Source organism: Pituophis catenifer, unplaced genomic scaffold (assembly GCF_029215685.1).
Source record: "Pituophis catenifer annectens isolate HBS135680 unplaced genomic scaffold, rPitCat1.0.hap2 SCAF_4, whole genome shotgun sequence".
In the NCBI taxonomy this organism is placed as follows: domain Eukaryota; kingdom Metazoa; phylum Chordata; class Lepidosauria; order Squamata; family Colubridae; genus Pituophis; species Pituophis catenifer.
The window spans coordinates 98,385,252-98,398,876 of record NW_027256884.1 but is presented as its reverse complement, the minus strand read 5'-3'; the positions used below and the strand labels follow the sequence as shown (position 1 = coordinate 98,398,876).

The window sequence follows — 13,625 nt, the reverse complement described above, 5'->3', positions numbered from 1 at the left end:
TGCTTATTTTGACTTAATCTCTGATATTCAGTCTTTTTTCTTTGATGATGGATAGGCAAGCATTCTTTCCACTCTTATATGACCAACAACTTACTATGGATTAGACATTTGCTATTTATTTCATAACAACCTATCAAATTATAAATACAACACTATAAACACAAACACTAATAGGTATTGATTAATGATGTTTGATTTGTCTGTTGGAACCGGTTTTATTACCAAAGATTGGCTCCTTCCTTCCTTCCTTCCTTCCTTCCTTCCTTCCTTCCTTCCTTCCTTCCTTCCTCCCTCCCTCCCTCCCTCCCTCCCTCCCTCCCTCCATCCTTTCTTCCCCCCTCCCTCCCTCCACATCTCCCTCCCTGCCTATTTACATATGTACCTACCTACCTTTTTAGTTTTTTCCTTCATTCTAGCCCTTTTCTTAGCAAAGCAAATAATTATAATAGTAATGCCAGTAATACCAACTGCACATTCTACAATACATTTATTATAACATGAAATGAAGAGTGCATATATTCACAGTTTATAGATAGCAAAATATAGTGGGGAATTGAGGCCATGCCAATTTATATTAGTCCTCTTCTTAGTTTGTCGGAGCTTCCATCTATCTGCATCATGGCTTCTGGAATGCATGCAAACTTACATATAAACTAACCATAAATACTATTTCATACAAAAATGATGAACAGAATTATATCTGCATGAACCTCTTGCTAAAGGAACCCTAAATGCATGGAGATTGAGAAAATGGGCCCAAGCATGAGTGTATCATTACAGGTGATACTGTATTTACAGTAGATATTTCACATTTGGGAAGCAACAATATTAAAAATACACAAGCTAACATATTTTGTTAGAGTCAGTTATGGGGGCAGGGTTTCTTTAAAAATTCATACATGGTTTTTCCAAATCCTATTCCTTTGCATTGGAAATGCTGATTGAAATCTTATGCAGGAAAAAAAATTCTATTACTAAGTAACTGCCATTCCCTTCACTTATTTTAATAATAGATTCCTGGATTGATAAAATCTCTTCTGCTCCTGTAGAAACTACTATTAAATTGATCTAGAGGCACTGTCACTTCTCGCCATAATTAGAACATGGTATATTTGTGTTCAACATTCCAGTATCATCAGGTAATTGAAAACATAGTGCTATTATTCATTCTGACATACTGATTAATGTCAATATGTAATCCTTTTATTTTAAAAATACTAAATCATAATGATGATCTAATAAATTCCCTGTTTAAATTAATGATCCATATAGTGATATAGCATAAAAAATAATTACAGTATGCAGAAGATTAAATGTTTCTTGTTCAGCAATATTTATCCTAACATGTAAAAGATAAAGATTGTTATAGCATTGCTAAAACTGGTTCTTAAGACAAATTTAGGTTATAAAAGAAATCATAAATAATTCTTCAGATTTTCAATATTTTTGTCCAGTCATCTTTTCCACAGTAATTCTCACTGTTCATTTCTAAAATGTTTTACTCTGTACATCTTTGCAAATAGTTTAAATATTTTGTTTTCCATCAAACATGTACATGTATGAGCACAAAAATGATGCATAGAACTGTGTAAGTAATTAATGGGAGTGGGTGGTGAAGAAGATATCTATTTTTTATTGTTCAGCAGAAGTTGGAAAGGACTTTCCTATAATGTCTATTTAGAACTGTCTCTTCACTCCAGTCAGGATAGTTATTACTGTTATTCTTCTCTTCCCAAATTTGTTGATTTCTCTCTCAAAAGTAGCATGGCACCGTATGCATGCATGGTTTGGATGTTTGATTTTGTGGGTTTTGTTGCAAGTGGGAAATGGGGAATTATTGCACATGAAATAGGAGTCATCTCTAACCCTTTGCTGCTTCCCAGAATCTTTCTGTCTTAGTTCCCCCGCCCCCAAATACATTCCATTCAAATTCTTCCTCACTACTACACCTCTTGAAGATCTCTGCAAAAGGTGGAAATGAAAGAGTCATTGCAACAAACTTCCTTAACCCTGAGATATTCCGTAACATTAAGATATTAAACAATTGATGCCTTGTCTTATAGATTTTTAATACTGACCCCAAGCCTTCTCTCTGATCGGTTCTAAAATCTGGACTGGTTGATTTCTCTAAACAAGTGTTCCTTGGAATTTGTGTTGGATCATAGACCAGGTTAAACAGAATGCCACATCACTTTCTTTTTTTCTAATTATGATAAAAAGTAAACAATAGTCCAATACTAATGTTATGATAGAAATGTTACCTTTTCCACAACTTCTATGATATGAAAACTAAGCACTCACTATACGTATTCTGTAATGTAGTCCTTCAGGTAGCTTGGAGTCTGATGAATGGTGTTCTGGAGATAGGAATAACTTACCTTGTGGTGGTGTAATAGACACCAATGAGTGTAACATGACACACAAGTCTTTTTCTGATAAGGTGGACATCGTCATCATTATTTAGAAATGTATTATGGGATGGCTAGAGTTGTGGAATAATTCTACTGACTTGAAGGCTGCTTCTTTATGCCAGGATCATGATGCGGTGTATCTTTTTATTGTTTTAAGATTGTATAGTTTCTACATTTCTCCAAGTTTGAATGTTTGTCTGAATTTATCTGCATTTCATTTCATTACATACTTTGCCCAATCACCCATTGCTTTAAAACAAGGCTTCTTTGGGGGATGTTCAGCTGGACAGTTTAGTTGTGATTAATCTGCCAAAATTGGACATAACTGTTGCAAACCCTATGTCATATGAGTGTCACGATCTGCTTCATAGTTGACAATGGGTCTAAGCAGTATAACTCAGAAATTTGAACAATTATCGTTGTTAGAGAATACCTTCTGCTGTGAAAGTTTGAATGTTTGTCTGAATTTATCTGCATTTCATTTCATTACACACTTTGCCCAATCAAACTAGTTGGATGAATGGTTGCATTCTTTTTCAATTTCAAGTGACAACTTTATCCTGAAATGTGAAAATATTCTGGAAAATTCTAAGGAGTAGGTTAAAAGTATGTTAATTTCATATGATATAGTTGTTGTCATGGATACAGTGGTGATTTGTGGGGAAGCATGATTTCATTCTGACATACAGTAGTTGCTATATCAAAGTCAAGCACTGTGTTTATTTTGAACCTCTTTTTACAAATATGATGTCATAGTAAACTATTATGAATTGGGGAATGTTGCAAAAGGAAACTAAGACAATAGATGAGGCAATATCATCTGAACATTCAATCTAAAATATTGTATGTGTCATGGCCCTATCGGAACCTGGGTCTGAGGCAGAGGACAAGGCGGAGTAGGGCTGATGGAGGAAGATGGCATGGCCTCTCTGACCTTGGAGGAAGAACCGGAGGAGCAGTACGAGGCAGTCCCAGATCCCTCAGGCCTGGAAAGGATTGACAGCAAAGGAGAGAAGGTGCAGGACAACCAAGTGAGGGGGGAGGAGAGGAAGGCAGTAGAGCAGAGGAGTGACAGAACTCCGGCAACGAGGTCTTCCGGGTGCGATTCAAGGTGCTGGTTACCATCTTTAAAGCGCTCCATGGCTTAGGACCTGGGTACTTACAAGATCGCCTTCTGCCACCGATATCCTCCCCCCGGCCAATACACTCCCACAGAGAGGGACTCCTCAGGGTGCTGTCGGTCAAACAATGTCGACTGGCGACCCCCAGGGAGAGAGCCTTCTCTGTGGGGGCACCTGCCCACTGGAATGAATTGCCCCCGGAGATACGTATGATCCCTGACCTACGTACCTTTCGCCATGGCCTTAAGACTTTACTGTTTCAACAGGCTGGGCTGGTTTAAATAACAAATTTTAATGGGTGTTTTCGTTTTTTAATATAAGGGCCAAATTATTTAATATGTTTTAAACTGTTTTTAAACTTTATGGATATATGTGTTTTATTGTGGCTGTGCACCGCCCTGAGTCCCTCGAGAGAAGGGCGGTATAAAAATTTAAATAAATAAATAAATAAATAAATAAATAAATAAATAAATAACCTGCCCCCCGATTCCCAAACATGGAGAATGGAGAGAAGACGGGATCAGTGCAGAGTGACTTGATGATTCGGGAGGAGAGTGCCCTGCCCGTCTTCACAAGGCTCACCTGGGGAATGAGATTTAAAGAGATACCGTTGGGAGGGGGTGCTTGTCAGGAACAAGTATTGACTTTTTCCAGCATCACATGCTGTTACTGACGTCTGGATACTTTGCTTGCCTTGCCCTGCTTGCCTTATCCTACTTGCCTTGCTTGCCTGGCCTGGGTATGTGTGAGTTCGCAGTGACATAGGTCTGCTCTCAGAACTGTCTGCTCCTCTGGAGTAATAGCAGCTGGGAACTATTAAAGGTGCATGTTTAGAGCTTTGTTCCTGGACTTGCAGTGAATAGTGGGACCTTGGGGGGAAAATTGGAGCAATAGAGGAGAGTTAAAACTTCGTTCAGGCTGTGTTGCTTCCATGCCCAGTCCTGGGTCATCACAGTATGTTTATTTGCTCTTGACATTGTTGAAAACATGTGAAGTGGCTAGGGATGAGCAACAGACTCATTTATAATGATTTAACTTCTCATAGGTATTGCAAACAGTACTACTATTGCAAGAGTAAGACCTCTGTTGGATATTGTACCAAATCTCTTGGGATATTTTACTGGATTGAGCTGAGTATAGAAACTTGGTGACTGGTAGCTGAGATTTGCATAAAATGTATCTTTTAACCTGAGCAAAAAGACTATACATTTATTATTTGCACTTTTATTTCATGGTTTATACCTGCAAAAGCACAGAACAGGTTAATTGATGCAAATATGTATGATAAGCACCCAGACTTTCCCTTTCATTGCATGCAGGTGTAAATTATAGTGTTTAAAACATATTTTGCAGGAAAACATGTATTACTGAGTAAGTACAAGCTTATCTTTTTCATAATCTTTAGCCCTTCTGTGTCAGGCAGAATTTTAAAAAATCTGAGAAATTTGAGTGACTAAGGTCAAAATCTTCAGGGAGGTTATGTGTGACTTGGTGCTGACAGTGGTGAATTCTTCTATGAGAGAAGGACTTGTCTCAGCATCTTTTAAAGATGCAGTGGTTCACCCCACTTTCAAAAAAACCATTGCTAGATCCAGTTATACTGGATAACCTTTGTCCAGTTTCCAAAATTTCCTTCCTAGGGAAGATTGTAGAAAAGGTGGTTGCACAACAGGTTTAGAGAATCCAAGAAGAAGCAGATTATCTGGATAACTTTCAGTCAAAGAAAGTAAATTTACTTTAAGTAAAGTTGCCCCTTTGGTCAATCTCTAGTGGAGCAAGCTAGGGGCAGTATGTCCTTGCTTTTGATGTCTCAGTGGCTTTTGATACCATCAGTCATTGTTTACTTTTGGATTGACTTCAGACTTTTGGATTGGGTGGCACTATGTTGGTTCTGCTTCTTCTTCTGGGGCTGATACCTGTTACTGTTGATTGTGGGAGAAAGGTTTCATCCTCAGTCCTTGCTTTATGGTGTTCCACAGGTTTTGGTACTTTCTAAGCTCTTGCTTAACATCTCCATGAAGCTGCTGTGTTGTGTCATCTGACAGCACAGCATAAGATACCAAAGGACAAAGGCAGTGGTGGGATTCAGCCAGTTCGCACCACTTCAGGAGAACTGGTTGTTAACTTTCTGAGCAGTTTGGTGAACCGGTTGTTGGAAGAAATCATTGGCGCAGACAACCGGTTGTTAAATTATTTGAATCCCACCACTGGACAAAGGTAAAGTTTACAGACTTTCATACAATGCTCCCATAAATCCCAGACTAGAAGGAGAATCATGTAAGGGAATTTAGGAAACAATACTTGATTACAAATTCTAGCTTAATAAATATTGTAGGATAGGAGAAAAAGAAATCAAGACAGAGACTTTCAGCTTCTATGACTTGCAGCATACAACGTGAAGAGCAGTGGTGGGTTGGCTCCGGTTCGGACCAGTTTGCAAGAACCGGAGTAAAACTGGTGGGAGGCCCTGCCCACTGCCCCAGATATCATCATCAGTGACCTGCGCATATGCAGAAGCTTCTGCGCATACTCAGAAGCAAGGCACGCTTGCGATCCTATTGTGAACTGGTAGTAAAGGTAAGTAGAACCCACCCCTTGGAAAGAAATATATGAATAGGTTTCAGTGAAAAACTATTTTACCAACAGTGCCAATATTATATCTTTTGAAGATAATACATATAATGCTGATATGCAGGAGGCAAATGGTAAGATGCAATCTTTGTCCCTTTCAAATGTGTATTGTGATATATGTACTGTAAGTAGACACTGTAATCTTATGGTCCTTGCTTTGGCATTCTTATGTACCTGTCAATTTCTGCAGATATTCATGATTGTTGTCTTCTAGGCTCCTGTTTCTGGTCAGGCCCACTTCTGTAAGCAGGTGGTCCCTGAAAAGTTATTTAAGCTAATGGGACAGATTACAAAGAGCACTGCATTTGTTGGGAAACAAGATATGACTGGCTAGGTGGCTCAATGACTGGCTAGGGGGCTCAGTGGCTAAAACACTGAGCTTGTTGATCAGAAAGGTTGGCTCTGGATTTGGTGGTTCGAATCCCTAGTATAGGTCTCCTGTGTGAGCAGGGGGTTGGACTAGATGACCTCCAAGGTTCCTTTCAACTCTGTTACTGTTATATCTTTGATTTGGTTTCAAACTACAGATAGAATACAAAGGATAGCTCTCTACCAGTAATCTAAATGTTCCAATAAACTTACGGGATACCAATCACCCTTTAAGTCTTCCCTTAAATGCAAGACAACCAGCTGAAATAGGTTTTGCAAAGGAGCAGTTAACCTCACTATACTGTAGAGGCTATAGTGAGCTCTTAACACTTAGTAATGAAATCAACAACAATAGAGGAGCTGTTTCAGTCACAGAAAAAAAGTGAATTGTAACAAGAGTGAAATGCAAAAAAAGAAGACGAAAAAGCAACAAATAGAATCCTGCTGAACACTGGAAAAAAGTTTGAATTTTGATAAACAAGGGGTCTTTTACTTTTTTACCTTCTACTAGTGCTAAAATCTCATGTCCAATTTTTTTCCCTTCACTATGGAAGAAAATTGATTGGTTTAATATCCCTATTATTGCAAAGGTACATAAGTGCATAGAGGTAATTGTCAACCATTGATTGATAATCCTAATCCTAACCCATTTGGCAGGAATAATAGCACGATACAGCACAAGGGTTTTATTCTGAATGAGACAGAATAAAAGCAGGAGAAAATGAAACTCACTGGCAGGCAAAAAAGATTTTGATGGACAAAAAAGGAACAAGAGCCTGAACGCAAAATAGCACTTTCCCTTGCATGTGTGATTAAGTAGTACTTGATAATTTTAATGGCATATGACTATTCATAGAAAGAAAAGAAATTATGAATATCTTGCAAAAATCTGCATTATATTACACTCCAAAACCAAAAATTGAAACTGCCTTTGTAGATCAAGTATATAGCAAAGAATGCAACTGACATGGAAAGCCAGGCATACATACATTTCTCATTCTACAAATCCAAAGATGCAGAAAATGTGGCATTCTTGACAGAAACAGATAATTACTGCATTTGGAAAATAGTGTAATAGTGTAATGTTTTTCATTATAAGGATTGTGAGTATTCGTTATGAGCTCTATGCACTGTCTTTGAGAAGAACTGGACTAATCTCTTTATTGTTGGACTGGAACACAAGTAATTATGTTTCCTACATGTATCGTTGAATAGTTACTGGTATGTCAATAACTAATGGACCCTAAGCAAACATAAATTGAGAACATATAATGGCAATCTTCACTGAAAAATTTAGCTAGTTGGAAGATAACAGATAATTATCATGTTGCTGTTAAGTTCCTCCCTGGCTTGAAGATTTCTTCCATTTGTTCCTTGAATATAACAACAACAACAACAACAACAACAACAACAACAACAACAGTGTTATTAATAGTAACAGTGATAGTTAATCTGTTACTAGTAACTGTTACTAGTTAATAGTAACAGTTACTAGTTACTGTTACCAGTTACTAGTAATTGTTACTAGTTAATTAACACTATTAATAGTAACAATGATACCCATTGTCATCGGGGCATTGGTACCATGTCCAAGAATTTTATAACATACACCAGCAAATTGCAGCTTCCTGCAATAACACCAGCGGAACTGCAAAAAACTGTGCTACTTAATACATCTTAAGAAGGTACTTGGTTGATACCTAGGACGCTGGCAGCAACCCGTATCAACCATTAGCACCAGTCAATAGTATTTGTGATGCATTTTTGAATGTCCAGTTGACTGAGTTTCATGTTTAATGAATAAACTATTAATAATAATAATGTGATAATCAGAGATCCCTGCTTTGCTACCTTAAAGACTCTGTCTTTGCTTATATACCTTGATATAACTAATATTCTGTCTAGACTGATACCATTGATATGTCAATTATATATATATATATTCAGCATAAGGTAGGTCCTTGGCTGGATGATTTAAAGGGTGCTAAACTATTGTTTTCTAATCTTTCCTGTCTGTGTAAGAAATGAAGAACAATAGTTTATGGGATACATTCGCTAAAGATAGCCAAGTAAAGTAGCCATGGTTAATATTCTCTAATGATTTTATTACCCATGTAACTTTCATCTCAACAAAACAAAGCAGGTGTAGCTGTTTTGATCTTCTGCAATATAAGCTATGAATGAGTCCTGAAACAATTGAATTGAACCAGTTTAGCCTCCTACCTCCAATTATGAACTTAAATCAAATAATGCCAAAAACCATTTGAATCAAATCAGCTCTGATTCACATAGGTCTAATGCATCACCTTTTTTTTCGAGTAACTCAAACAACAACATTGTTGTTATGCACTGTAAACAGGGAAGGAAAACAAAATGCATCACATCATAGATATATTTATTGGCAATATATAATAAATGAAAGAAAAAGCCTGCTTGATCCACTTGTAGCCAGCCAATTGCTCTCTGTATGTGGAAGAAATCCTGGAGACATGTACAGTATTTAGTAAGATTGTTTTCATACAGAACATTACAACTATTCTATCTATTCCATGGCTGTAATTCAAATTCAAACACTTCCAGGAAAGCTACACAAACCTGTTCTAAATAAGGAGCAACTGTTTCACACTTGAAAGATTTCGAATTTTAAACATTTTACACAATACTATATTTTTTTTTAATTTTTTTTTATTTTTATATGCCGCCCTTCTCCGGAGAGTCAGGGCGACTTACAATGTGTTAAGCAATAGCCTTCATACTTTTGTATATTTTATACAAAGTCAGCTTATTGCCCCCACAAACCGGGTCCTCATTTTACCCACCTTAGAAAGGATGGAAGGCTGAGTCGACCTTGAGCCTGGTGAGAATTGAACTCGCAGTAATTGCAGGCAGCTGGATGTTAAATGCTGCCTTAGTAGGAGGCATTAGCCTCCTACGCCACTCAGGCTCATTTTGAATATCATTCAATCAACATATTCTATATTTATTGGCCAAAACTGGATGGGTTGTACACATTCATGTGTGCATACATGCCCGTATGCTCACCTGCAACTAACTATTAAAATAGATGTCCTAAACAAATATGACTACGATAAAGGATAAAATATGGAGGTGCGATATGTATGTATGATAAGCTGATGGCACTCATTTATTTTAATTAGATTTTATAATCAATAAATCAGAATAGAGTTCCAAGGGACCTTGGAGGTCTTCTAGTCCAATCCCCTGCTCAAGCAGGAGACCCTATATCATTTCAGACAAGTGACTGTCCAGTCTTTTCTTAAAAATCTCCAGTATTGTTAGAACAATTGTTCATTGTTCTCACTGTTAGCAAGTTTCTCCTTAATTCCATATTGCTTCTCTCGTTGATTAGTTTGCATCCATTGTTTCTTGTCTTGACTTCTGGTGCTTTGGAAAATAAATTGACTCCGTCTTCTTTGTGGCAGCCCCTCAAATACTGGAATACTGCTATCATGTCCCTTCTAGTCCTTCTTTTCTCTAGATTAGCATATCCAGTTCCTGCAACTGTTCCTCATATGTTTTAGTCTCCAGGCCTTTAATCATCCTAGTTGTTCTCTGCACTTTTTCCAAAGTCTCAACATCTGGATGCAGTATTCCAGGTGTGGTCTTACTAAGAATATTTATAAAGCAGTACTAATACTTTATGTGATTTATATTCTATACCTCTGTTGGTTCTATACCTCTATGCAACCAAGGATTGTATTAGCTTTTTTGGCTGCTGCCACAGACTGCTGGATCATATTTAAGTGATTGTCCACTAGGATTCGAAGGTCCATCTCACAGTTACTGTTTTTGAGCCAAGTTTTACCTCATTTGTACTTGTACCTTTGGTTTTTCATGCCTAAGTGTAAAATCTTGCTTTTCTCCACATCTGGAGTGTTGGCTATTCCTGCTAGTTTAGTGTTATCTGCAAATTTCATGAGTTCTATTCCCTCATCCAAGTCATCTAATGTTTTATAATACAGCAGATACATTTGTTATTGTGCTAAAATGCTTTTAGAAAACTTTCTCTTATCTCAGCCTCCTTGATTGTGTTGAATAAAATTATAACCTGTAAATTTTTATAACTATTTACTAAAAATAAATAAACTAGTACTATGAATCATTATTTATCTGACTATATTTTATAAAGCTGTTTCATCAATTATTGCTTGCAGATCATTTGTGTGTATATAAATGTTTTGGTGCTGTTTAAAACTGAAATCTAGTATTTTATTCTAATTATTTATTGCTAACATATTTGCTTCTGATTACATTAAATGATTGCTATTTGGCATGGCTATTTAATGGAGTATTATCTGCAAAATACAAATGATACCAATATAATGCTCTGCTGAAACTTTTGGAGATATTTGGGGCTTGTTTTCTATGTATGCTGAGGGAAAACTAATAGGATGTGCAATGAAGAGAAGACTGCTTATTCCTATCATTCAAGGAAGTGCATGAAGGTAAATCACATTAAAGTCATGTTATTAAGTGTAGTATTCCATTTATTATTATTGCTATTATTTTTAGTTTGCTTCTTATATTGTCTGTTTTAAAATTGATTTGAAATTAGGCTTATTTCCTTAATGTAGCATTCAAAAATATAACTTAACATAATCTGAATAGTTCTCTTTTTTATTGTAGCAGAACAAGATATCAATGTCTACTGTGGAGTTCAGGCAATTACTATGAAGATTAATTTTTGCACTGTCCTGTTTTCTGGTTACTCTGAAACTGATTTAGCACTAAATGGGAAACACGGGGACTCTCACTGCAGGGGATTTATAAACAACAACACATTTCCAGCAGTGGTAATTTTCATAATCAATCTCAGCACTTTGGAATCCTGTGGAAGTTCCTTAATGGTAAGACAAGAATCTTCGGAAACTACATACAATTGTTAGGCACTGTTAGGCACCTAAAATTGTGTGAAATGAGGGCATGACATACAAATATGAATGCTTTTAATTTAAAGATCAATAATGTTCTGACTGGTGATAGATTGCCTCATTCATTTCAAAGAAATGTTTATTCCTTTGTGCCCTTGGTTCTAATATTATGGAACGCAATCATGATTTCGCCAATTTCAATTTATGAAACAATAATAATAGACAACTTATTGGAGGGCAGAAATGGAAAATGTCATCTATTAATCGCTCTGTTGCCTTCAAAACCTATCTTATACCATTTTAATAAACAGTTTATATTTGATTTGTATATTAAATTTAAATTCTCACACTTCAAGTTTGCTAGTAAGGAAGAAATTTTCTGGGCAATTAATGTTCTCAATTCCATAATAAGGAGTACATAAGTAAGACCTATGATTTAGATTTAAATGTTTAGACTCTTCCAAGAAGACTCTCTCTCTCTCTCTCCTCTCTTCCTTCCTCCCTCCCTCTTCTCCTCCCTCCCTCCCTCCCTCCCTTCCTCCCTTCCCTTTTCATTATGACAGATCATTGCAATGAAGCTTTTACCTGCATGTAATAATAATCTGTATATTCATCCCTGTCCTATCGTGATATTTTCGCCAGAAGTGCCTAATAATATACTAGTCAACATCATTTGGAAGTGTGAGAGGGCAGTCACAGTGATTGCTATTGTTAGTAGAAGTATGTAGATGAGAAATGAGTGGAGAAATTGAATTAGAAATGCAGTAGAACTTTGGAGATAAATCTGAGGAGTGGAAGGGGAAGATCTTATGCAAAATCAGTGGGATGGTTTGACAGAACTGAAAATTGGAAGAGCTGCAACACAGCTGTATGGTACAGAAGTGACTGATATAAGAAGTTAGTGGAGAAGACATTCCTGCATTCACCCAGAGAATTCTGACAGATGCTGTTGGAAGAACGGTGAATACCAAGAAAGAAGACAAGTATTGCATCAGCAGGAAAAGATAAATGATTGGATAGTAACCATCCTCAGATTAATTTAGGAAAGGAGAGGAAAAGAGAGTCTAAAATAATAAATGCCTCAGAGTTAAGCTTTCATTGATCACAATCAACCAAAAAAAAAAAAATGTTAGAAGTTAATCAGGGGGAAAAAAAGAGATGAAAAACTTACTGTTTGGGTTGGGCCATTGACCAGTACAGAGAGAGATTCAAGATTTAAAGCAAGTCTAACTATAGGAAATTAAGATTGAAATAAATAGAAAAGTAATATCCAGAATGTTTTGTATATAATTAAAATGCCTTTTTGGTAAATCCTATGTTCTACTTGGTTGCCACTAATTTACATAGGAGGGCTTATAGGCATTTCTTTCCCTTATCTCCTTCCTCCACATCCCCAGGCAAGGCTTGACATCACTCTAAACTGTTTTTCAAAATGAAAATATTCTTGTGAGGACAAATAATGACTTCCGAAAAGATTTTTTTTACACAAAAATGCTTCAGGAACAAGTGCAACACGTTACTAGTGTTGTGATTTACCATCATTCACAGCTGTTATTAGGAAATAAGCATACATAGACTTTGCTTGAGATGCTTTTTTCTTGAAGCTGGTAAAATAAGAGGAGGCTTAGCCACAGATAAAGAAATCATAATGATAATATTTTCCCCTAGCAAACTCAATATTAATCCAAACATACATAGCTTATCTGTTGTACTTTCAGAAATAGGTTAACCACCCATAGTGGTAAAGAATGACAATGATAGAATTGATTGGCAATGATAAAATCTCTCTCTACTATTTCAATTGGTATGGGATAGGTGGAGTAGGATAGTAGGCACAAACAATTCTTACAGAATAGAGAGGGTTTTAATTTAAGATATCTTACCTGAAATATTCTTAAATGTTATGAGTTGGACCAATTGCATGAATTTGGAAATGATATTGTCTTGTAACATGGCCATATTATTCCCACTTTTTCCTCTTTCTCTAAATACAAACATTGCAAGTTTGATTGCTTAGCACTTCTGTCAGTTTTGAACTTGAAAGCCATATTAAAAATGTCAGAATGTAATACAATTCCAACAGGCACTTCTGAAGAGATAAAAATAAAAGACAATTGCCTCTTTTGGGCTGTTGAGTAAAGGGAGGAATCACCAGCTATTTTATTCAAATATTTGTGATATTGCTTTTTGTTGTTCTGAGT

General features: G+C 36.5%; 1 protein-coding gene across 1 annotated transcript in view; it reads left to right on the top strand.

The window, feature by feature from the left end:
- Nucleotides 1-13,625, top strand: part of ZPLD1 (zona pellucida like domain containing 1) — a 42,981-nt gene that overhangs the window by 7,570 nt on the left and 21,786 nt on the right. Inside the window, exon 2 of the mRNA XM_070943773.1 lies at nt 11,180-11,400. Within this exon, the coding sequence (XP_070799874.1) occupies nt 11,180-11,400 (221 nt within the window). The remainder of the gene's footprint in view (nt 1-11,179; nt 11,401-13,625) is intronic.